At 35.6% G+C, this 26,589-nt stretch overlaps 2 protein-coding genes across 4 annotated transcripts; one reads left to right on the top strand and one right to left on the bottom strand.

The window, feature by feature from the left end:
* LOC109722985 (oxysterol-binding protein-related protein 1D-like) lies at nucleotides 3,560-11,963 on the bottom strand. 2 transcript variants are annotated; one of them, XM_020251157.1, is made up of 8 exons: nucleotides 11,861-11,963; nucleotides 11,202-11,574; nucleotides 10,200-10,284; nucleotides 8,504-8,979; nucleotides 7,522-7,677; nucleotides 7,008-7,316; nucleotides 5,811-6,155; nucleotides 3,560-3,975 (listed from the first exon to the last, which is right to left on the bottom strand). In XM_020251157.1, exons 2-8 carry the CDS (start codon nucleotides 11,436-11,438, stop codon nucleotides 3,808-3,810), a joined length of 1,776 nt encoding a protein of 591 aa, XP_020106746.1. In that variant the 5' UTR covers nucleotides 11,439-11,574; nucleotides 11,861-11,963; the 3' UTR covers nucleotides 3,560-3,807. The 2 variants fall into 2 exon arrangements, with proteins under 2 accessions (XP_020106746.1, XP_020106747.1); XM_020251158.1 differs by lacking the exons at nucleotides 11,202-11,574; nucleotides 11,861-11,963 and having other exon boundaries at nucleotides 10,169-10,279.
* LOC109723189 (actin-related protein 3) lies at nucleotides 19,321-25,838 on the top strand. 2 transcript variants are annotated; one of them, XM_020251470.1, is made up of 10 exons: nucleotides 19,326-19,815; nucleotides 20,431-20,665; nucleotides 20,754-20,978; nucleotides 21,248-21,394; nucleotides 21,503-21,595; nucleotides 22,285-22,404; nucleotides 23,298-23,408; nucleotides 23,502-23,627; nucleotides 23,826-23,924; nucleotides 25,378-25,838. In XM_020251470.1, the coding sequence occupies exons 1-10, from the start codon at nucleotides 19,769-19,771 to the stop codon at nucleotides 25,456-25,458; spliced, it is 1,284 nt and encodes a 427-aa protein (XP_020107059.1). In that variant the 5' UTR covers nucleotides 19,326-19,768; the 3' UTR covers nucleotides 25,459-25,838. The 2 variants fall into 2 exon arrangements, with proteins under 2 accessions (XP_020107060.1, XP_020107059.1); XM_020251471.1 differs by lacking the exon at nucleotides 25,378-25,838 and having other exon boundaries at nucleotides 19,321-19,815; nucleotides 23,483-23,627; nucleotides 23,826-23,928.

The following is a 26,589-nucleotide window of genomic DNA, read 5'->3' as shown; positions in this document are numbered from 1 at the left end:
TTCAAATGACCATAATATGATATTAATAGCTCCGTTACGTATTCAGAAACTAACATACATCTCCGATAGTTCTGCATGCGTAATGCTGCAAAATTTTCAATAAACGGTTAAGGAGAATTGGTCCAACATTATCAACCGTCTCAATTGACGTAGAAAGAATTATGCTAATTTTTAAATTACTCACATTTTTTATTTTTTTATTTTTTTTGAAGCTGCTTGGCTATTTCAACTTCAACCTTGATTGGTAAGTTAATTTCGCCTGATGAATAAAATAGGTAGCTTGCTAATTTTTTCTAAAAAGATGCTGCAAAATAACCAATATTTAAAAACGTTGAGTCATGAACAGCAATTTAGTAGATCAGATCTACGCTATCTACTCGCGTACACCTGGCAACATCGTCCCCTGTTTTATAGTCCAAAAAAAGAAAAACAAAAACACAGAAAAGTTTGGGCCCATTGCCGTGAAATTAAGTCCTTACTGCAACGGTAGCAAAAGTGAAGACCTGTATGTGCCAAAAGAACTTTGTGCTTCGAAGTTCAAACCAAATGGCGCCTCAAAGATTCGTTTCTTTCTAAGTGTTTGTAGCCATGCTTCAAAAGGTTTTTTTTTTAAAAAAAAAAGCATCATATGTCCGCATGCATTTACATTTATAGCGACATAAACGAAGTCCAAAATAGGAGGAGAATCCCGAGCATAATGAACAGCAGAATATAAAGGAACTTCTAATTGCTCTTTTAAAACCCAAGAAACTAAGCAAATATGAAATATGAACTTTTAACAAATTAATAGGGTATATGAACCCTCGTTGATGGCCTTTGTCGCAAAATATGAAAGTTGCACTAATTACTATCCGTTCTTACAAAGAAAAGAAAAGAAAAGAAAAGAAAAATTAACATTAGGTAAAACATATATTACTATACCCACTAATAGTACAATCCCAAAAAACCAGTAATCATTCCTTGTCTCGCAAACTTTCCGAGGGCAAAAACATTGAGGGGGGAAGTACTAACTTGGTTGAGTCAGGGATCAAACCTATTGTGTATCGGTGTTCGCCGTCGGACTCGGGCGTAATCCATGCTCAACCACCAAGGCACCATCTCTCTCTGCGTGTTGCCCCATTCCCTCATTTGTCCGCGGTCGTCGCGCGACCTGATCACGCCTTATTGAAAAATAACAACAACATCTTTCAAGTTCTTAAACCAGAAAATTGACTAAGTTTACATCTAAAAGATGATGAGTTTGTTTTTTTACCAGCTGTGGTTTGTTGATGAAGCAGAGAAAGGACTACCACTACCACCATAACCACCAAACCCACCACTCCAACAGGCCTCATATTCCCTCTTCTTGTCTCTCCTCCTTCCACTTCAGTCTTATTTGGATTTAAAAGCTAATGTCCACTGTGTCAGACTCTCAAAACCATAGCTATCCCTTAGTCAAATAACAGGAGGTTTAGTCCAACATAAAGTGTTCTGCAAGTTGCATTTTGTCCCTCTAGTTGCCTAGGAGAACTAGACCACACATCTCTAAGATCAGAATCTATAGTTTCCAAAGATCTTAATGGGCTTAAAATAAGTTCTCTCTCCTTCATCTTAGAAGGCTCTTATCCCCTCGAAAAACTTTTGTCTCATGTGAGCACCACTTAGCAATGCAAGCACATGACATGTTAAAAAAAGTTACAATAAGAAATGATATATGGAACAAACCAAGCAAAGCAAAGAAACTACATATGAAAGATGTTGGTGAGAATCAGAGGGCCCACCAATATCTAGCTATAAACTCTCGGTGGTGTCAAAGGGGCAATAGACCTAATTATTGGTTGCCATAATAGATCCATATGCAAGGAGCAAAAGATAAGAGCATGAGTAAGATAAAACATCAATTGTTAATTACCTGTTGTGATCCAGGGAATGTACAAAATCATTTTCTAAGTTTGTGCTAAGTTTTTTTCGAAGTCCAAGCTGAATAATTTCATTGTGGGTTCGATAGTCTTGTGAACCAAATACAAGTATTTTTATTGTGACCAACTATACCACATGATAATCATGGCTGGTCGGACTAAAGATTATGATAACAAAGAAAATCAATAGGAATATTCATCAATGAATTGTAAAGAAATCAATTGCTAAATCATAATGATCAGATGAGACAGAGAAAGAGCACTTAACAGTATGTGATAAATATGCACCCGTAATGTCTGGTTTCTCAGGAATTATGCGCACCCACATGATTAACTTAAAACTTTATAAGAGCACAGTAACATTATAACAAAAAACCTCAACACATGAAGAAAAGAAAAGAAACAGAAAATATGAGAGAGAGAGAGAGAGAGAGAGAGAGAGAGAGGATATAAAAAGAGCCACAAAAATCCTTTGGAGTGAAATCCATCGCCAAAAAGGCATTAATTCATGGCTCCCGTATGAAAAGTCATTCGAACAGAGGCTACGTGTTGCAGCAACAGATATTGAAGTCTGCTAGCCAACAGAACTTACTTTGATTGAGCAAGCATTCTGCATGGCCATGTGCACAGCCGGCCAATCGTTTGCAGACTTTTAGGAAGCACTTGCCCAGCACCGCCCCCCCCCCCAACCCATCACAGAACTCTAACCATTGGTTTAACATTACATGACAATAGCATTGGGGTTATAAAATGTACGCAAGCACACATTTCTACTACCTTAACCCTTGAACAGGTCCACAGGCATCAATTTCTACTCCTAATCATAATATGCCCTATGATCGCGTTGCAACATGCTGTATGGTTCATAGAAGAGCTTCCACAAGCCCCGCCTCTTTTCACTTTAACGTGGGTCAGCTGTTGTTACAGAGATTAACTTCCAAGCATAACCACCTTTCATACGGTAAAACAACATGGGGTCAACCTCCAAGGTGTCTCGAGGCACCTAAGCCTACATGTTAAAATCACAAAATATCTAGCTGTTATACATTACAATGTTTGGAAGAGTCTAACATGTATCTTCCATCTCGTTTTTCCTATTTGACATTCAAGCATGAACTAATTCAAAGCTAAGAGCTAACAAGGGCCATCAGAAGACTTCAAAAGTTGCTTTCAGCTTGAATAGGCCAAGTATCAACGAAGAAAGCGACATCAAGGTTCTAAATGATCTACTTCAACAGATGCTACTACATATTTTACCTTCAACAGTAGTAGCCTATCTGTACCAACAAAATCTGTCATATATCAGTTGCAGAATCCTGTTATTAAATTGTGACAATTTGACCGAGTAAACACCAATAGATGACAATGCACATCTACAGTCAAAATCACTAAACATTGTTTAGTTGTTCCACTAGCGCGTCCTCTTTTCCAATTAATAACAAACATAGTTCACATTTGGCTATGAAAAATCCCTGAACAACAAGATTTTACAAGCAAATGCTCTGAAAAGTACTCTTGAATTTTGGATTGATGACTAACCAAAAGATGACCAACAATGCACATCTGTTGTAGCATATTTACACTCCGTTCATATTTCGTTCACCTGTCATCTTCTTGTCGAATCAAACGTAGCTCATATTTGGCATGGATTAGTAAAGTCCTTGGGTTAATAAGATTTTATAAGAAAATAAATAACAGATTAATTAGTCATCTCGAGAACAGAATAATGCACCAACTGAAGTTGAACAGCTGCATTCTTACTGAAATTTCTAACGCCAACTTATATAGTTGTGCTATTTAATATCCTTACATATATTCCTGTGAGCAAGCAGGGTTCCCGAGTCAACATGGGAATGCTACAAGGGAACTTGGAAGGAAAATGAAACTATATAAGAGATAAAAGATACTCTTACTCTACACTTTGCATTGCCTCACTCTGACCAAATATATCTGGAATTCCATCCCATTTCCCTTTTTCCCTTGCTTCCCAATATCCACCAACATATCTATAACAGTCATCGTCATTATCTTTTCTGAACCACCTTGGTTGCCATCCTTTCTCCTGCAATTTCCTAGCCTACAAGAAAGAAGAAAAACATTTTATCCAACAAATATATGTTTTCTAACATACATTCCATGAAAGGAAATTACATATGGTTCTAAGTGCAGATTCTTGAGTATTTTTGCCTATACATTGATCAAGTGCCAATGAATTAAAGCCCTTATTGCCAGTTTTCTCCCTCCGAACCTTAGTTAGTTAATTCGCGATTAATACGCGAATTATTCGCGTATTTTTTAAGATACGAATTAAACGGCGAATTTCGTATTTTTCCCAAAAGTTTGAAAAAAAACGCGATTTTTTCGTCAAAAATCATTATTCGCGAATTAATCGCAATTCGCGAACAATTCGCCCAAAAAATCGGCGATCGCAGTCGTAGACTTGCGGCCGAGGGTCGCATCGTCGCCGCTCGCGTCGTCGTCGTCCTCCGCCGCCCTCGCCGGCTCCGGGAGCAAGGGCCGCAGCGGCGGATCCCACCTCCTCGCCCGAGGCCGTCTCCGAAAATGTGGAAGATGAACAGTAGAAACATCTGGGCTTTTGGGAGGCTGGGATGATGCGCGGTCCACGAGGCTATTTCAGCCTCGTGGACCGCATGAGGGGGAGGTCCACATGGACCTCCCTCTCATATATATATATATATATATATATATATATATATATATATATATATATATATATATATATATATATATATATATATATATATATATATATATATATATATATATATATATATATATATATATATATATATATATATATATATATATATATATATATATATATATATATATATATATATATATATATATATATATATATATATATATATATATATATATATATATATATATATATATATATATATATATATATATATATATATATATATATATATATATATATATATATATATATATATATATATATATATATATATATATATATATATATATATATATATATATATATATATATATATATATATATATATATATATATATATATATATATATATATATATATATATATATATATATATATATATATATATATATATATATATATATATATATATATATATATATATATATATATATATATATATATATATATATATATATATATATATATATATATATATATATATATATATATATATATATATATATATATATATATATATATATATATATATATATATATATATATATATATATATATATATATATATATATATATATATATATATATATAAAATTTTTATTTATAAATATATATTCATTTATTATATAAATTATTTTATTTTTATATAGAAATATTTATATAATATTTTATTTATAAATTTGTAATTATTTATTACTATTTTTAAATATATAAATTTTATGTATTATTAATATATGTTTATTATTAATATATGAATATATTTAATCTATATATAAAAATTATACTAATAATATATATAGTATATTAATTATTATACATTTATTATATAGCCGAATTTTTTATCCCGAATTTTTAATTGGTGAACGTATAATATCCGTATAAATTACATATCCGAATAATTACTGAACCCGTTTTTTAGCCGTATTTTTCAACGAAGTTAAAAATTAAAAGACGAATTTTATCCGAATTATACCCGTACCGGATTTTTGCCGAATCCGAATTAACTAACTATGCTCCGAACTAGTGATGGTCGGGACAGACCAACAAAACATGAGGACAAGCTAAGATATATGGCCTAGACAGCTAATGTGCTAATGAATTACTGACGCTGCAAAATTTAAGAACAAATTGCAACTTATTTAAAGCCTTTAAACCAACAAAAAACTGATAGGTTACCAAAAGGATACCTGTCTTTGTAATTGCTCAAGCCTGAGTTTCTCTGAATTTGCCAGATCATATTCACCATTCTCTAAATGCCGCTGATCTGGTCTCAAGCGAGAATCTGTTGGAGGCAACCTATCTAACAAGCTGGCCGTTAACTCGTTAAGGGCTATAGCAAAAGGAGTAAGATTGTAACGTGTTTGAGTCACAGACTTGTCTCTCTCCCATAAAAGCACAGCCTCTGACATGGGATCATACCCCTTTGGTTTTATACTTGGATCCCCAAGAACATAGTACATCGCTTCATCCCACTTTCCCATCAATATAGCAACTTTTTTCCCTGTTCTGTTATCTTGCACAAACCCATGCACCTAAAAGGGAAAGTTAGCAAACTTGGTCAGTAAATTTAATAAAAGTCTTTCAGAAAACTGACTTAACTGAAAGGTGCCTTATATACTTAAAAATTGCAAAGCTATATTCTGCTCAGAACTCACATTAAGAAATGCTAAATTGGTATTATCAAAAAAAAAGAAATGCTAAATTGGAACATTTTCCAATCAATGACAGAATTTTAACTAGTCTTGCATTTTAAGAAACCTAAAACCAAGAGCAAGTCTAAGAGATACTGGTACAAGTTTTTGACTGTAACACATTACAAAACATCTACTTGGAAGAGCATTTAGGAACCAGGGCTAAGAGGCAAGTTACAGAGTTGAATATACAAGAAATATGTGTTTCTATTCTTTGTCATATGAGCAACTTCTCTGCAAGAAAAGCAACGATATTCCCTAAGCGGGCTCTTTCAAGCTATGAACTACATGAGTTTTTAGTGCTTGCTTATCTTGACATTTGAAACAAATTCTCCAATCAAAGAAGTAGAAGTCCAAAAAACCAGTGTCTCGGATTGTGGCTTGACAAGAAGCAAAAATGGCTGATTAAATATTCATGAAAATAGAATGAACGTATATTCTTTCGAGGCATACATATGTAGTGCAATGCATAAAGCTGAGCTAAACGGTGATGTTTTAAAAATGAAATGAAACAAAAGACAAGAAAGTTTACATGAGTAAGCCAACAGAAGACAGAGCCTGTATATGCTTTCAAAACAGAAGACAAAAAGCTAGCATGAGTAAGCCAACAGAAGACAAAGCTTTTATATGCTTTCAAAAATGAATAGGAACAGCAGAAGCTGTAGGTAGAGGTGTTTGAAAATATAGATTTACCTGATGGGGATTTCTATCAATGATGGATTGTTCTTTAAACTTGAGCTTGCATGAGTAATCGCCACTGCCCTTGATGCGCATTGTACCATAGTGATCACAGTAAATTTTACCAATTATAATATTATATATAGAAGTGGTAACTTTACTCCATTGAAAGGTTTCTCCATCTTCAAACTGGAGGGTTAGAATGCCAATAGGATCAAGCTGAATAGATCGACCCCAGAACTTGCCTTTTAGATTGGAATCACCCCAAAATTTCCAACCTTCGCCCTCACAGTGACAAGCAACAATCATAGGGTGGTGACTCACCTGAACCAACAAAATATTTAGTAGAAGCTTAGTAAATTAAAGACTTAGATAAAGACATACAAATGCTGTTTTTGTCAAGATTATAAGAAAAAGAAAACACAGAACTAAATCTGTATCAAGCAGGGCATGCCACTGAGATAAGGCCACATCTCCTTCTACCAGAACTTAGCAATATACTGGAAAGTTTAGGGAGAGAGCTTTTAACCTTTTCAGAGAAGAAGCGAAGCCCTTTGTCTGGATAATCAGCTTCATATGTTTCCCCAAGCAGAGGATTGAAAGGCTTGCACTGTCGACCTTCTGTTGAGGCATAGCCAGATACTGCAAATGCTGCGATGTGAAGAATCCTCATTAAGTTGTTTCCCTGAAAACATTTCTCTGTGATTATTAATTGCTAAACACAAGTAACATAACAGTTATTCACATTAGGACAAAAAGAAAAGAAAATTCTGAAGTAGAGTTTCCACTTTTCCAGGTTATTTTATCATCTAGATGATAAATTGGTCAAGCAGCTCTAGGGATTTTAAAAATTCAATCTCATTATATTTTTTAGACTGATAGCTCAAGGCATTGTTGCTCCCTCTCTTGAATTTAGCAGCATTTCATGTTAAAACTCAGCAGTCACATTTCAGTTTATAAGTTGATGGGAAGATAGTGAAGCAAGTTTCAAAGATATCCGGGAACGAATTCACCGCCGTATGGCTGACCGGCGTGTTACAATAGAACCAGAAGTGATGTGGATCATTCAAGAATCGAAGTCGATACATAGAAGTTCTTACAAAGATGCTAAGAATCTGATATCACTCTCGTGCACTTGCCTCAGGATAAATCCAAAGACGCCATAAAGATAACATGTAACATAGAGGGCACAGAAAGACAGTCAATAACCTGATGTAATAAGGAGAAGGCTACTTGCCAAAAAAGTTTAATCAGGATGATAGGATATGGAGACACTTATCAACAATATTTTGTGCATGGCTAATGTTTATACCACAACTTCTAGGGATTTTTCTCCTGGCCTTTTAGAAAATAATGGCTTTAGGATTACAAGCATTCCACTTAAAGGTTGATTCCTATGATGCAGGCCATCCGAAAACCAAATACAAAATATCTGCATTGCCTTCAAATCTATGGCAGAACATAACCAAAAGCACTTTAGGAAAAGAGGTGGAATGCTATAAGAATCCAACCTGCTTGCCCCACTCCAGTGCTCGATCAACTAAGTATGAGTACTCGAGATCTTCAAAACATTTCTGCAAGGAAGAGAGAGGCTCGTTGAAGTAAACAGGGAGACAAACTCCAGAAAGATCCTTTCCGATATTTTCTTTTATAATTGACCACAACCCAACAGGCTTTTCTTTTTCTTTGGGCTCAGGCAATTTCTTCCTGCGTTTAACATAGGGATACTCAATACTTTTGACACCAATACCAATATCCCTTGTAGTATCATGGAAGTAGGAGTCTTTATTATATTGCAAACCACCACAGCCATTAATCAAAACCTCACAGCCACGATATGATGCACTTCTTAAAGATTCAGTAGATAGAAAATCCCGAGTATCAAAATACATTGCCTCGTCTTCATCAGTTTCCCCGTCAGCTCCTTGACTTCCATTATCAGCATCAGAATCAGTCACACTGCCCTCTGATAGAACTGAATAGAAATCTGTAGATATGAAAAATAAGATGTTCAAAATCTAAAGACAAATAAATCTCACATAAGATATTAAATATTATCAACTATAGGTATTCATCATAAATGCATTCTCAAAAGAATAAAAGAAAAGAAAAGAGAAAAGAAGAAGGTTTGAGAATTCAGATGCCAACGACTAAATAGAAAAGTTAGTATAATTCATCAAGCAGAACACCATAAATATTGCTTACAGTAATTTTAGACGGTCAAAGAAGCAACAGCACAAAAGGAAAAAAAAAATTAAAAAAGGAACAGTACCTATTGCATTATTCAGTTCAAGTCAAATTTGTGGACTGAAAAAAGGGTAACCTAGTAGGAATGCAAAGGCTAGAAAATATTGGAAGACCAAAGGATACCTTCGGAAAGTATCCTTAATTTGAATATGCAGACCTCATATTTGTTTTGAGTGCCTATAGAACATATCTAGGCATCATATCTACATCTCTTGTATTAAAGTAAGGCTCTTAGTACCTGGGAAGATAGTTAGGACCAAGGAAATTAAATACAGTCACCAACAAAGTGAACCTTTCTCCGTATACTTGAAAAGGCAGAAATTTGTTCCTCCTCATGTAAATATAACTTGCTGTCCAATCACTACGTCTCTCAAGTTTGGAGAGCCCATTAGCAGACTATTGACCTGGTCAACTGGATGACACACCAGTGATAGGTTATTCTAGAACAATAGTTAATTGTCCAGCCTACTTAACCAACTGTGCAACAAACTGCAGTCTTTATATGAGTCCTTGAGATAAACTTTGAAACCAAGGCATTCAACTACAGTAGCACCCTCCGTCTTTGTATCAAGGTCGTTATCGTAACTTCTTGCTTAAGGGAGCTTGCCTTTCATTTAGGCCATGATTCCAACTTATAAACTATTTTAACTCTCACACAAGTGCATCAACCAGCATGTTTAGTTGATAGAAGTGATACAGCAGACATTAGCATCTTTAAAATTAGTGAAAGCTTCATAACAAATAATTTTAGTAGATTAAGACTATGATACAGAAAAATAATGTCTGTATCAGTTAAAAAGAAAATAAATAATGTCATTAGTAAGCAAAGTAGTAAGTGTGCCAGAAAACAAGCATCAATCAAATATGTAGTATGTTTCTGCAGAAGTCATATATCATATATCATGTGGTGGAAATCAGATATCACGTACTAAAAGTAGCTGTAGTTCAAGTACAACTGACCGCTGAATCTTCCATTTACCAGTCCGTGCGCTTCACGCTCCTTTGTTTCATCCACTACTGTAGTTTCCAGCTCAACTTTCTCTGTCTGCATCAAGAAATGTAGCATGTTGCAGTTACTGAAAGCCCTATTCTTCAATACCATATGAGAAATAAGGAGTACGGAAGAACAAATCATTGCAATTGGCCAGGCGAGCAGATTGTTCTTGAATTAAAAGTTAGTTCAAAATTATTAGGGAAAACTTCAAAAACCCCCCCGTGGTTTCATGCATTCTCACTTTAGTACCCTGTGGTTTAAAACGTATCAATTTGCCCCCCTGTGGTTTTATTTTTATCTTTTCGGGAGCTTTTTCGTTAATATTTCGTTAAATTATATACAAAAAACTTCAGATAACCATCTATATTTATCTAATATTCACTTTAGTATCCTTTAATTTTAACTTTGTCACTGATTTAAAAAAATAATAATAATAAAATTGATAACAAAAAGAGAAAAACGAAACCACAGGGGGGCAAATTGATACGTTTTAAACCACAGGGNGGTACTAAAGTGAGAAAGCACGAAACCACAGGGGGGGTTTTTGAAGTTTTCCCAAATTATTACTTCCACATGATAAACTGTTACTGTTAGTTGCATTACAATAAGTCAAAAGAAAAGTGACTCAGTTATCACCAACGCAAAGAACCAAAATGCATTGGTTCCAACCATAAAATCTGGAATCTGGTGTCTCATTTATCATAGTGGTAAATAATTATTTTACATCTTAACCACATAGCAAAAAGCTGATCTATAACGCTAGCCAACTAATTATTTTGTGAACATCGTCTTAGAAGTTTCTGCCTGAGAATGAAACTGATGGTAACAATATCCATTAGTATTAGTGTAGCCTTAAGAATTCAATCAATGCTAACAAGAAAACACCAAGGCTAGCATACTGATTGAAAGGGGGTTAAAAAAAAACAGAAAAAATATTTAGTATACAAAGTAGTTTCAGAAAAAGCTACCTCCAACTGCCTAAGTTTGTCGAGCAAAATGATTTGTTTCTGCCTCAGAGACTTTAACTGATTCTGGAGCTCGGACATTTCAGATAACATTATAGACTCGCATTCCTTAACAACTGCTTCGCTCAGCCCTTCCTGCAGCAATCGGCTCCTCAATTTCTCTGTAGAGACGGCAATCTCCATTGTGAGAGAGAAATCACTGCTAGTCAGTGCACGTGGAAACTGATCTTTGGCTGACATCAAAGCTTCAATCCACGTACTGCGATCCTCGCGAGAATCACATCTCAAGTGCAGGGTCTTTGTCCCACTAAATATATACAGCCTTTTGTCATCTGATTTACTCGGACGAATCGAAGAAACCTGAAAGCAATATCCACTGTTCACACATTATTCCCAGAAACTATTTAAAACCCGCTACAGAAGAAAGGAACATGCGTACAGCATTACCCATCAAGATGCTTTACAACAAATCACTGCGGTCCAACTGAATAAAAATAGGATTTTTCTGATTGAAACTGCGGAGAATAGCTATACTCTTACTGATCTACTCTGATCAGTAATAATTCATAGTCAGATCAAATTAGTCGACATCAGCGACCGAACTAAGCAACATACATTTCACAAGCGGAAAAGCAAAGAGAAGAAAAATGCAGGTTCCGAACCTTCAGATGTATCTCCCCAAAAGGCTTTCCCTGATTGCCACTCCCGCGGGCGGCGGCAGCTGCTGCTGCCCCGCCCATCAACTGATCCTTCCTCACCCTCCGCAGCGAGTCCTCGCCGATCACTCTCACACCGCCGGCTTCGCAAGCCGGCCCGACCAATATCTTATCCGGTCCGTGCACCTTGTAGTACGACAACACCCCGTCCTCCAACACGAACCACCGCGACCGCCACCCCTTCCCGTAGTTCACCCACTTGTACAGCACCCCCGCCACCGCCGCATCCCCCTTCCCCTTCACCTCCCCCGCCGCCGCCGCAGCCGCCTCCCTACACGCAACCGACTCCGCCGACTCCGCCGCCGGCGAGGCGGCGGGGGGNCTGCTTGCTCGACAGGCTGCTCCTCACGGGGATCTGAGCCCCCGGCGGCGCACGCGGCTTCAGCGCCGCCGGCGGCGGCGCTACGTTCCCGTGCTCGCCGCCGCGATCGAGGGAGACGGGGGCGATGCAACACAGCGGGTTCATCTCCCTCTCCCTTCCTCGACCGAGCTCACGAGTCAAACGAGGCCGATCCGAGAGATCGGGTAATGCAGGAGTGGGAGAGGGGATCGGAGTTTTTCCCTAGGCGGCGAGAGGAAGGAGAAGGGGATCGAGGAGCCGAACGGGGAGGAGGAGGAGGAGGAGGAGGAGGAGGGAGATGACATAAGGAGGGTGCACGAAGGAAAGGGATCTGAGAGAGGAGGGGTTTAATGGCGACTAATAATAGCTGTAGCAGCAGGAGCACCAATTAAGGCAGAGAGAGAGAGAGAGATAGATAATAATGAGAGAGAGAGAGGGCGTAGTAGTACTGTAGTAGGCGCGGCGGATCCATTAAATTCGCTGATCGGCATAGCAGATGTGTAGCAGCAGCAGTCGCTCAGTGGGGAAAAAGAAACAGAAAGAAAAGCAGATATTGTTGCATGCACCAGGTGCGTCTGTAGTAGTAACACTGCTACACTCACCACGCTTCTTTTTATTAGGCTCCAAGTGGTGTTTGACAGTTTGGCCTAAGCTTAGGGCCTGTTTGGCCTAGCTTCTTGAAAGTGATTTCTGAAAAATTGATTTTGGTTAAAAGTTATAGAGCGTTTGGCGGAGTTTAGATAAAAGTGATTTTTCTGAAGTGATTTTGAAAAGTTGTTTGGCAAATTTTTTTTGATGTTTACATAAATTAATATTTTTATTAAATTTTATTTTAAAATAATTTAAAATCTAAATTTAAATTTGAATTAAAATTAAAATTTTTAAATTTCAAAATTGTACAAAATTTAAAATTTGATATTTTAATTTAAAAAATAATTNTTGAAGTTTGCATAAATTAATATTTTTATTAAATTTTATTTTAAAATAATTTAAAATCTAAATTTAAATTTGAATTAAAATTAAAATTTTTAAATTTCAAAATTGTACGAAATTTAAAATTTGATATTTGAATTTAAAAAATTATTTAAAATTTTAAAAATTTAAAGTTTAAAATATTTAAAATCTAAATTTAAAAATTGAAATTTAAAATTTAAAATTTAAAACTTAAATGTAAAAATATAAATAATTATGAATTATAAAATATAAAATATTAATATTTAAAATTTAAAAATTAAAAAATTTAAATTTTAAAAATTCGAAATTTATAATTTGAAGATTAAATATTATAATTTAAAATTTAAAAATTTTAAATATTTACATTTAAATTTTAAAATCTAAAATGTCAAATTTTAAATTTTATCTTAAATTTGAAATTTGAGATTAATTAAAATTAAAATTTAACATTTTAAAGTTATGAAATCTATTTTTCAAAATTTAAAATTTAAAAATTCAAAAATGAATCTGAAAATTGAAATTTAAAATTAAATTTAAATTTAAGTATTGAAATTAAAATAAAAATAAAAATAAAAATTTGAAGTTTAAATCCAAAATCAAAATCAGATTTCAAGAAGCAGCTTTTTTCTGCTTCTGATTCTGGGGCTTTCAAAATCAGTTTTCTGATTCTAAAAAGTAGAATCATATTTTAAAAGTGAGTTGCCAAACGCTCTATTGAGCCGAAAATCACTTTTCAGCCCAGAAGCGCTTTTTAAAAGCTAGGCCAAACACCCCCTTAATTTTGAGCCCAAAAATGATTTCCCACTCCAGCATTTGGCAAAATTATTTCTAAAATTTAATTAATTTCTTAATTTTCTACATTCAAAATCAGAAACATCTAAATGTTGCTTATTGAAATCTAATTCTCATTTTCCACTCAAACTTATTTTAGATCCAATTATTAAATTTAAATTTAAATATTTAATTTTAAATTTTAAATTTATACTTCATCTTAAATTCTAAAATATAAAATTTGAAACTTTAAACTTTTAAATGTATAATTATAAGTTTTGATTTTCAAATTACAAATCTTAAATTTTAAATTTTAAATTTTAACCAAAATTAATTTTCTAAAATAAAATCAATTCTGCAAAAGTTATTTATTTAAAATCTAAGCCAAACGGCTTGAATAGGGCTGTAATATTTCCAAAAATATTTATTATTCACTTTATAGTGCTCGGATGCATAATGTTTAGCGATGGTAGGCATAATAGAAATTAATACAAAGATTACAAAATTAGAAGTTTGTGAATAATAAGTTAGTATTCTTAAAAGTATTATAGCTAAACTCATATCTTATTAGTTATGACTTTTTTTGGCTGATTGTTTCTTAAAAAATCTCGAAATTTATATTAATATGTTTATTTATGAAATAATTATTTTATTTTTTAAAAGATTTTTAAAAGTCTAAATATAGTATGTCATTCTAATATTCAATCACACATCTTGTACATAAAATACTATATTCTTCTAAAGCAATCGAAAAGATATGTTAAATAAGATATTCACCTATCTAAATAAAAATTAAATCATGCGGTTAAAACCTCAATATCAGTTTATAATATATAGACGTATTCTAAGATGTTTAAGAAAATTATCTATTTGTCAAAATTTTAAATTCTCGAGGCCAATTATTTTTAAAAATTAAATAATAGTCTCTTTTTAGAGGTTGACTTTCGGGTACTAGGTTACATGAAGTTTTCAAAATGTAACAAATGTTTACGTGTAGCCTTTGTAGGTGTTTGTAAATTACATCCATTAAATTTTTAAGACACATATCATTAAATAGAAAATATTGTTCATGAGATGTCCTGATACACCAGGTGCAGGCAAAAGTTTTTGGACAGGAAAGAGACCGCTCAACGGATCGGGTGCCGTACTATTAATACGAAACACTGTGCAATGGAGTTGGCTTTTTGACACGTGGATGATGCGAATTGAGAACAGCCACGTGGCGGGTTAGCACTGGATGGAGGGGGTTGAGCGACGCATGTTGAGATGGGGGGGGCAGTGGGTAACGTGGAAGCCCGTAGTGCCACGTGGACGGAGGAGGGGGATCGCGCGGGGCATCTGGGGCTCTGATTGTTTTGATGGACGGTGGAGATTTCGTGGACGGATTTCTTAGCGTGCGGTGGAAAATGTAAGCGAAATTCGTGTGGACAAGCGAACCGTGACGGATAACCTTTGGCTCGTTACATATATATTTACGTGGTCCCCACGAAGACGAAGTGAAATTTGCTGTTTGGACCATGTCCACCATGTCACTAATAGACCACTCAATGAGAAATTCTTCTTTATTACTGATTTTACACACGAGATTTACATATATATGATTGATAATAAAGCCGTTTATATTTGTATACCAACATGAAAAATATTCTTATGTTACTGCAATTGGTTCCGATATATAGATTACGTACAAAGACGAAAAGTATCGATCCGAGACGAATGAATGTAGATAACAGCAGATTCACGGTTAGCATCAGGATGCCGCGACCTCGCACCATACACGAAGTCGAAGCCGATTCTCGCTAGCTGTCCTCCACATCCGATTTCCGACTCCGCGGTCTACTCAAAACGCCGGCACTCGCAGATCGACAAAGATGTGGGGCCCACCTGTAAGTGTCAACAACCAAGGGTGGGTGAACACTGGACAGTTTCCGGCAATACAATTCTCATTCCCCCTCTTTTTCCGTTCTTTTGGTATCTGCGTCCAGTTTCAGTAAACAAGCCCCAGCTTTTCCTTTGTCCTGCATATGCCCCTTTTTTTCTCTAAGCTTTTCCATTAAGCCAAAATCCCCTGCTCAAATAAGCAATACATATACCATTAATATACCAATCGATTATGATATATTGATATGAATCATATGATCTTCAAAAGATACATCACAGTAGGTTGGTTTGGACGTAAACAACTGTGTTTTCTAAATGAAATAAACACAGTTACCAACCGTCCCTAGAGCAGGTGGCAAAGGGCTTGGTGGTTGATACCCGAGACCCAAGTTCGAATCCTAGTTGATTCACATTTTCAGCTAAGTTTATTTCTAAATGAAATAAACGAAACAGGTAGCGTGCTATCTATCTCTCAAAAAACAACTGTGTTTTCTAAGTAAAGCAATTACTCGGTGCATTCATGCGTTGGAAAAAAGCATTAGCTTTTCATGAAGTAAGAGAGACATATTTCGGTAACTGGTCCCCCACCACTCATTCAAGTTGGGGAACTTAACTATATATATATATATATATATATATATATATATATATATATATATATATATATATATATATATATTCGTTAATAAAAGCTTAATACTAAAAATGCTTTTCTATATTTTTTTTGAATTAATATTGCTATTATTTATTATCTTTCAGAAAGAAAAAAAAAATAATAATAACCCTTCAATCCTTGTCTCTGTGGAACACTCATTTTCATTTTCCTCTCACCTTCTAAATAAATAGAAAAAGAACGAAAAGAGGAATGGAGCTCAAAATATAATTCCCACCCGTTGCCAGTTTCTGGTATAATTTTGTAGCATCGAAGGATTGAAACTTTCAAACATACTTTCGACTTTTTCTAACTCTGTAAAATATAAAATCTAATGACTGAAAGTATCCTTTCAGCACCGACCGTCTCTAGAATAAGTGACAAAGGACTTGATTGTTGGTATCCGAGATTTCAAATTTGAATCCTAGTTGATTCATATTTTCAGCTAAGTTTATTTTTAAATAAAATAAACGAAACAGATAACGTGCTAACTATCTCTCTCAAAAAAAAGAAAAGAAAAAAGAAAGTATCCTTTCAGCAGAGTTTTTATAACAATATTAATTATCCTCAATGACCGACCGTTTCTATAGCAAGTGGCAAAGGGCTTGGTGGTTGATATCCGAAACCCAAGTTCGAATCCTAGTTGATTCACATTTTCAGCTAAGTTTATTTCTAAATAAAATAAACGAACCGGGTAGCATGCTACCTATCTCTCAAAAAATATATATATATATATATTATCCTCAATGCATGCTTCAGCTAAATAGAACTGCTAGCATAAGAAGAATCTAAGTCCCAGCTTCATTTTTGAAGCACGTACGTAGGCATGGAATTGAGCTAGAATACTTTTACAAGTATTACCCCCATGATTTAGATTTTTAGCCATTGGATCTACTCCTTGATTACTAATAATCCTTGGATCAAATACTATTTCACCTACCACCACCTACCACAATCATCTCAACCTCACATCTCTCCATCCAATGGCTAAAAATTCAAAAGCACTACTCACATAATACTTTTACAAGTATTCTAGCTCAACTCCGTAGGCATGTTATGAAATTGTAGTAACATTTCTAATGAGTTCATGCAATGTTGGTTGCTTAAAAAAGATAGAGGGAAAAATTGCAATACTTTTTTTTTTTTTTTCTATACCGAAGAGATAGGGCGTGTTTGGTTCGCTTCTTTTTCACCCTGGAATCGAAATCGGAATGGATAAATACGTTTGTCGGTATTTGGTACGCGAGAGTTCCATTTCGATTCCGATTCCCGAGTGGAATGGGAGTCCCCCAATCACCTCTTTTTTTTATCCAGCCTAGGAGACCGGATTGAAAGTTGAATCATTACGGAATAGATATTTATTCGGATTAAATTTATTTTTCAACTTTTTTAATTAAAATATGAGTTAAAATATAAAAATTAAATATATAATTTTAAATTTTAATTTAAACTTAAATTAAAAAAATAAAATTTAATCAAGTATTTCGAATCTAACTTATGAATTTGAATTTAAATTAAATTTTAATTTATATAAAGTTTTATTCAAATTTTATTTCGAACTTAAATTAAATTTATGGATTCAAATTAAAATTTAAATTGTAATTTTAAGTTTGAATTTGAATAAATTAAAATATAGTTTCATATTTTGAATTATCCACTCAACTTCAAAGTTTATTTTTTTTTTAAAAAAATAGATTTAAAATTTTAACATTATTTCAAAATTTTGATGTAAATTTTTTATATTTAATTTTTAATTTGAATTTAAATTAATATATTATAAAAATAATGTTAGTATATTAATTATTACGTTTTTTATATCCACCTGAACCAAATACCGACAATGGGAATGATTTATTCCGATTCCGATTCAGGTGATGAACCAAACAGAATTAGGTAATGAATTATTCCGATTCCGATTCCAGCTTATTTTGATTTTGATTCCGATTCTGATTCCGACTCCGACTTCGAACCAAACACACCCTAGGTGTATATATTAAGGCTTCGTTTGGAATTGCGGGAGATTGCGTTACATACGGTGAGAAAGTACGGTGAAAAAATATCCTATTTGTTTCCGTACGTAATATTGCGTTCTGCATATCGCGATGAGTTGGTTACGATATATTTTCTGCGGTCCAACCAGAGAACGCAGAAAAGAGCTTTTTCCTCAACTCTATTTTATCTAATAGCGTTTATAAATCTCAAAATCAAACTAAGCCTAAGTATATGTTTTTAAAATTTCCTATTAAAACGATCTTTTGTACAAAATCATAATACCAAGAGCTAAATATGATTCCTGCCTTTGTGTCATATTAATGATTTCTACATGTTCGTATTAATGTGTTATGAGAAACATTTAGTAAGCCACCGAGTCAACTGGTCTCGCCTTGTCGGTGAATGCAATATTACTGGTAACTCACTAACTCGAGGGGTTTCGAGTGTTTCATACACGAACGCTCAAAATCAAATATAGATCTGGTAAAGCGTTAATAATTCACAAAAGATTATTTTTTTTTTAAAAAATAATTATTTAGGAGACCAGATGACGCAGGAGAAAATAGAAAACGACGTGTCGCTTTCGTGTCTTCACCTGCACCGCCCCGCTCCGCCCACCTCCGTAAAAAAAAAAACAAAAAACGCGAAACGCAGCATTCACAACACAAACAAAAAACATTTTAAAAATAAAGGCAACTACATCCATCATCATCATATCATATATCATATAATTATATCATATAAATATTATATTATTATTATATATATATATTATTATTCATTATTATTCATATATATACATACGCAAAGACACGTACACAAAAATCTCCGGTATCACGCCGTTTTCGCCGCACTATAATTTCAATTTTATTTATTTATTTATTTATTCTGTCCCTCCCCCAACCCTCTCCCCGAAGTTTCCGGCGCCTGCACGTAACGCATCCCATCCGATTCTCGCGGCGGAGGGAACGCGCTTCGGCCGCCGCCGCCGCCGCCACCGCCGCCGCCGCGTTCGCGGGAACGCCGACGGCGCTGCGGCTTCCTCTCCGCCCACCGCGTCTCCGTGGATAGAGCGAGATCTAGCGATCCGCGGCGCCCGCGACGCGCGCGCGCCGCATCACCCCCGGCGCGGCGAGCGCGGGCGCCCCACCGCGTACCATGAGCGGATGCCCTAGGCGGCGCCCCGTATCGGATCTCGCGGCTGCAGATCCGCTCGGAACCCTAGCTCCGTGCTCCTCCTCCTCCTCCTCCTCCTCCTCCGCCCATGGACGCCGCCTCTCGCCCCGCCGTCGTCATCGACAACGGGACCGGGTGCGGATCGATCTCTCCTCCCTTCGTTTGCTCCTTTTCCCCCCCTGTCGATAATGATGTAGTTATCGGTTTTTTAGGTCCTAGACGAGGCACTTGCGATCTAAACGAGTGTCTCTTTGGGTACGTAGTAGGTTTAGGGAAGTTGCTGTTGAGGTTGAATTAGGGCAAAGGAGCTTGAAGTGGGACGATTTGTAATTGAGAATGAATTGATTTAGTTGAAGAAGAACACCTGTTTTTGATTCAGGTAGTAATATTCTTAAATTTTAGATCTTTATGCCAGAGAATTATAGGTTGGATGGTATATACCCCACCATTCATTACATAGAGAGGCCATCTCTGATGCCGTGCCATAAAAACTTTTCTAGGTACTATGAGTGTCTCTTTATTGTGCCCATTTTGTATCTGCTGCTTGTGGTAATAGTTTGCAGATGATTGGTAGGAATATTTCCATTTCAAATGTTTAGCTTCCCAGATTTAAAGAACATGCCACTGCTTAATTCCATGCAAAATTTTTCAAACTTCGGAGTGCGCTCATATTGCTCCTATCCATATGGAGTTGTATTGCAGGGTTAAAGATTACTATGCTTTTTTTGACCTTTGCGTTTTCTTGTTCAGGTACACAAAAATGGGTTTTGCTGGCAATGTTGAACCTTGCTTTATTATTCCTACTGTTGTTGCTGTAAATGAGTCTTTTTCAAATCAATCAAGAACTTCTGGTAAGGGGAATTGGCTAGCACAGCATAGCGCAGGTGTTATGGCCGATCTTGATTTTTTCATTGGAGAGGAAGCTTTATCACGCTCCCGTGCTAGCAGCACATATAATCTCAGCTATCCTATTCATTATGGTCAGGTATAACACCGCCAAGTTATAGGATTTATGTTTAGGGCTTTTAAGGGTGCATTGTAGGTAAATGTATCTTAATTAGTACTGTTTGCAGGTGGAGAATTGGGATGCAATGGAGAGATTTTGGCAACAGTGTATTTTTAATTATTTGCGCTGTGACCCTGAAGATCACTATTTTCTTTTGACTGAGAGTCCTCTCACTGCTCCTGAAACTCGTGAGTACACAGGAGAAATCATGTTCGAGACATTCAATGTTCCTGGGTTGTACATAGCAGTCCAGCCTGTCCTTGCACTTGCTGCGGGATACACTACTTCAAAGGTTGGCTCTAGCATCTGTTTCTATGAGCTTATACCCTAATTTTGCTGCTAAAGTGTTCCTTTCAATTGCTTACATAATGATTTTGTTGAGCACCCTATTTTCTTATGAAGTAAAATGATTTCCAATTATTACCTAAATTATGTATTACACATATGTCTATCTCAAGCAAACAATGTTTATACCGTTATTCTTTCTTGTATCCCTTTAATTCTTTTCTCATTGCAATAAGCAGTTAGCTCTTACCTTTGTACTACATCCTTGTTCTTCAGTGTGAAATGACCGGTGTTGTTGTTGATGTCGGAGACGGGGCCACACATGTTGTGCCAGTCGCAGATGGTTATGTGATCGGGAGTAGCATCAAATCTATTCCTATAACGGGCAAGGATGTTACTCAGTTTATCCAGCAGCTTTTAAGGGTGAATACTTGAAGTTTCTCCTCTCCTAGCTCACTCAAGTTTCTGTTTTATACTTGAGATGCTGGTTGTTTATAATTATTGCTTCTACTGTAATATCATTTCACACAGGAAAGAGGAGAGCACATACCACCTGAAGACTCGTTAGAAGTGGCACGGAAGGTGAAGGAGATGTATGGTTATACTTGTGCAGATATTGTCAAGGTAAAAGTAATATTTTCATGTTGTGACAGCTGAAGATGAAGACGAAGAATTCTATTTTGCACTCATGTGTTTGTGTTGTTTCATACTTTCATAGTTTGGGCTCTTTTTTCCGCGTAAATCTCTTTGGCACTCTATGTTCAGGAAAGGACATGCTGTTTGTCAATTGCAGATTTGCGGAAGAATGTGTTCCTTTTGATTGTTCATATGTGTGAAAGCTTGTTAATTTTTTATATTTCCGTGAAGTAACAATTTGAATACTTCTATTTCATCATCAAGCTCCATTATATGTGGGAACCAATTTCTATAACTACCCTTGCTCTGTTATTAATCTAGTTAGTCACAACAGTAAAGCACTTTTTTTGTTGCTCTTATTTTTAGCGCTTTGTTGATCTTTCAAATAATTTTTCAGGTAGTTCCGTATCTTGTTTTTAGTTCTTTGTTGATCTTTTAAATAATTTTTTTATTGTCCCTAGTGGTTAATTCCTTTTCAACGACAAAGGTAATCATCAGAGATATGTATGCCAGTTTGTAGGATTATTTTTATTTTTATTTTTATTTTTTTCGTGGCTGAGATTTACACTATTAATATGGAAAGGAGCCTTGCCTCATGCCACTTTTTTTTCTTCTTATCTTTTTTATCTTTTCTTGAGAGATTTCTTATCTTTTTTATCTGTTCACTCTTATTTCAGGAGTTCAATAAGCATGATAGAGAACCTTCCAAGTACATCAAGCAATGGACTGGCGTAAAGCCGAAAACCAGAGCATCGTACTCTTGTGATATAGGATATGAGCGCTTTCTTGGACCTGAGGTAGTTCATTGACCTTCCTTCTTGGCAGCTTGTGCTATTATATGTTTGACTTCGTTTTATTGTCGGAACAGCAAGTTTTATGGCAGAGTCGATAGAGAAGTAAACAAATATTTGAAACTGTTGTAGAAGAGTCTAGAGACTCATCAAATTGTACATTGTTTGATGTTGGTCCGTTGAAGTTATTTTGATATCCCTTTGAACTGGCACTTTTGTATGATTTGAAGATTTTTAGAAAAAGTGAGCCACCGGTTCAGGTGCAAGATACTATCATTACCGCCTGGACAATTAGACATCCTGTTTATTTCAATGGATTTGCCCTTAGATGTCAATTGGTTTTAGTACGCAAACAGTAGCGATGTATTGCCGCATGTCAAAGTTACTATTAGTTTGGACTGTTTGAAATGAAACTTAGAAAATCTTAAGGGACCTAAATCAAAACAAGCTATAATAGTAGGGGTCTCCGTATATAAGAACGTAAAACATTTGCAATGGTTAGACAACTGGTACCTGAAAGGTAGCCATGCTATTTACTTTGCCATACATGTCTTTTTGCTTGTCTAGATTGCTTGAAAGGTGCTAGAGAAGCTCTTTTGTTCTTTTATACTAATTGGAATATTGCTATAACACCTTGAAATAGCTGTCATACAAGTGCTACTGAACTTATATTTGTAGGTGATAGTGATGTATTTAGTAGTTACACATTCAACTCCACAAGTTCAATACTTGTGGATATGGGTAGAAATCTTAAACTCTGTTGCATGCTCTTTTTCTTCTTGTTGGGTTAATGTGGGTTTTCTGAATGCACACTGATAACTCCTACATTCTTTATGCTTAGTGAAAAATAATTTCTTCGTTTGAATAATTCCACTCATTTCTTTTCACACTTTATGCAGATTTTCTTTAATCCTGAGATTTATACTAGTAACTTTACCACCCCTTTACCTGCCGTTATTGACAAATGTATTCAATCATCCCCAATTGACACGAGGAGGGCTCTCTATAAGGTATGCACTGTCAAAATACTTGTTCATGTCCAATCTTCTAGTGGATTATTCATTTTTTTCCTGTGATTTTCAAGTGTTTCACCACTGTCTCAGAATATTGTTTTATCTGGGGGATCAACGATGTTCAAGGACTTCCACAGAAGGCTACAGCGAGATCTGAAAAAGATTGTAGATACTCGGGTTAGCGCATCAGCTTCCCGAGTTGGCGGGGAGATAAAAGTAGGAATTCCTTATTCGTCTAATATTTTGTTTTGTGCATATGTGCTTCTTTTAGTTGTTTGGCAGGGTGTTTTGTTTTCTTTTTTTTTTTCTTTTTTTTGTGGGGGAGAAGAGAAGAGAGTTTTTTTTTTGTTGGGGGGCTGGTGTTTGTTGTTGCAGTACTAGAGAATCAAAACTAACCTGTTACTTCAATTTCAGTCTCAACCCATCGAAGTCAGTGTGGTCAGTCATCCTATCCAAAGATATGCAGTTTGGTTTGGAGGCTCTGTACTTGCTTCAACTGCTGAATTTTATGGGGTACTTGTCTATACTTTGAGATCTCTTTTGATTATAAACAATTCTTAATTAGCCTGAAAACAAGCATTAATTATCCTTTGAGAACTATTTTCTTGGCACTAGAAATTACCAATATGAGTGCTGAAGAGCTTGACCTTCTAATCAGAGGTGATTGGATGATAAATCTAGTCATCTACTGTAACTGTGCATCATGCAGGAAAACTAGTATAAATGTTTGTTAATTTTTTGGCCAAATGTTTGTCAAATTTCTCTCTCTTGCAAACTTGACACTCTTAAACCACACATACATCAACTGTAATGTGGGTCGCATGATATGAATCTCCAGTTCTGAAAGTATAACCTTATACAGATTTCCAGTTTGACACACGGCACACATGCTGGCACACTTGTCTGTGTATGTTTACTCGCGTGTTCCTTCCGATGCTAATCCTCAGGTCCCTTTGAATTGCCATTAGTGTAAGAATTGTCATTGCTTTTTTTCCTCCAAAGATGGAGAATAGCTGGTAGCAGGTCAAGCACTTATTTTTCAAGATATTGCTTCACACAAAACTTAATTACAAAGCCTATTCAAGGCATGTTCCCTCTTTATCTTTTTGCATCATGTCAAACTTCTAGCTAGCATCCCTATCTTATTGCCGGATGAAAAAACTGGCAGACAAAGCGAAAAGATTGCTGTGATAAGCAGTCCAGTGCTGTACGTTAGTTCTATCTGTGTTAAATATAAAAATGTTTAAACACCATTCTCTAATAGCTTAAGCTTTTAGAGTACAACGGTTGTTTCACATGGTATCAGAGCAGGAGGTCCTGAGTTCGAGTCATGCCAGGCTCCTAACATATTAATTTCCTCCCATTTAATTCAAGCCCACGTCATGGGCCGATTAAAAAATCTCGAGCCCAAGAGGGGGAGTGTTAAATATAAAAATGTTTAAACACCGTTATCTAACAGCTTAAGCTTTGGTACTAGAGTATAACGGTTGTTTCACACTATGCAAGTAGATTAAAAAAATTACTTGGAGCCTATTTGGCCCAGCTAGAGCGTGCACGTCAGTGCTTTCGAGTAAAGCTAGTGTTCTTCAAAGCACCAATAACTTTTTTATTTAAATTCCCATTAACTGCTGCGGCAGCAGAAGTGGAAGCTTCAACTTGGAGCTTCTCCTTCGGGAATCACAAGCTTATTTCAGCTTGTCGCCATAGGACAAACTCAAATCATTTTCCTTGCCAAACTTCCAGCTGTTGCTTCTCAGAATAAAGCATCCATTTCAAATAGTAGGCTAAAATAGACAGTTCTAACACGCAGAAAAAAGAAAAGAAAAAAATTCTTAGAGCATATGCCACATAAGCCACCTTGTGAACTCAAAAGCGAAAACAGAGCTGAAAATCTGTGAGAAACTGCTGGATGTATTTCGCTCTAGTAATTTTGATAAGCTAATTTAGCAACTTGTATTCTATGCAGGCTTGCCACACCAAAGCAGAATACGAAGAGTACGGCGCGAGCATATGCCGCACAAATCCGGTCTTCAAGGGAATGTATTAACTGCCGAAGCTCTTGTTTCTGATAAAACCTATGAATCGCCTCGTAAAGCCACAGCGAAGAACAACATTACTCTTCATGGATAGTTGTCGAGTAGTTGTACAGAAGAGAAGATAAACGGGAGGAGGGGTATTTGTATGAGTTTGTACATTAGATGTTGTATCTTAAGCCTCAGTTTTCTTGCTGTTAATTTGTTCCATAGATCTCATAGTTCTTTTAGTTTAAATGAAGTGGGGGAGGGGGGCAAGGAAAGAAAAATTGGTACACACCAGTTGGTGACTTTAATTACTTTTTTGACTAGCAAATAATGTCTCATTCAATGATAACTTTAATCTGATATAATTAGTTGCAATCGCTTCGCGAGCGCACTCTATTACTTGCTCTGTTGTTTGCTCCAGTTAAGGCAAATATTTGCAAGAGACATTATTGTTAGCTCATCTCTCTTTTGTTATTTTGTGCTTCTAAAGCATCGTTGGGAATTACTAGATATTGCGTTACGGATGGTAAAAATTATGGTTATGGTTCTTAATTTACTGTCTTATTAAAGATAGAAAAATATATTTTTATATATTTTTGTCCTAATTTTGTTTTGTCCACTAGTGTTAGAGCTCAATACCGGAAGGGCCATTAGTAAAGTGCTTTGGTATAATTTCATAGTTCCTATATTTCGGGTGTTTGCAATAGCTAGCTGAGACGATGAATTTCTTTTTTTCAAGTGCTTTTGGTGCAATTTCGTTAGCGAAAGCGTTGGGTGCCTAACGGTGGCGGGGAGAAGATTGTACCAAACACTTCATATACCTTAGGCAGTGAGTTTTTGGTTAGGGAATAATGTTTGGTTAGGGGATAGGAATAGGAATAGGTCCTTTTCCCTCCTTTATATTCAAACGCTAAATTTTTATTCGAGAACAGTAGTTCTCGGTTACCTATAATAACCGATTATAATTATCCCCACCAACACCTCTATTTTCTATATAAAACTACTTAATATTTTTCTTATTTCATATTATCTATCAAAACGCTATTTTTCTTATTCTCGGGAACAACCCAATTTTCATCCAAATACTATTTTTTTTTATCCCCATCCTTGTCTCTATCCCTGTAATAGCTAATTTTGCTTATATCCGGACCAAACGG

This window comes from Ananas comosus, linkage group 17 (assembly GCF_001540865.1).
Source record: "Ananas comosus cultivar F153 linkage group 17, ASM154086v1, whole genome shotgun sequence".
NCBI lineage: Eukaryota > Viridiplantae > Streptophyta > Magnoliopsida > Poales > Bromeliaceae > Ananas > Ananas comosus.
This window is presented reverse-complemented; position numbering and strand designations above follow the sequence as displayed.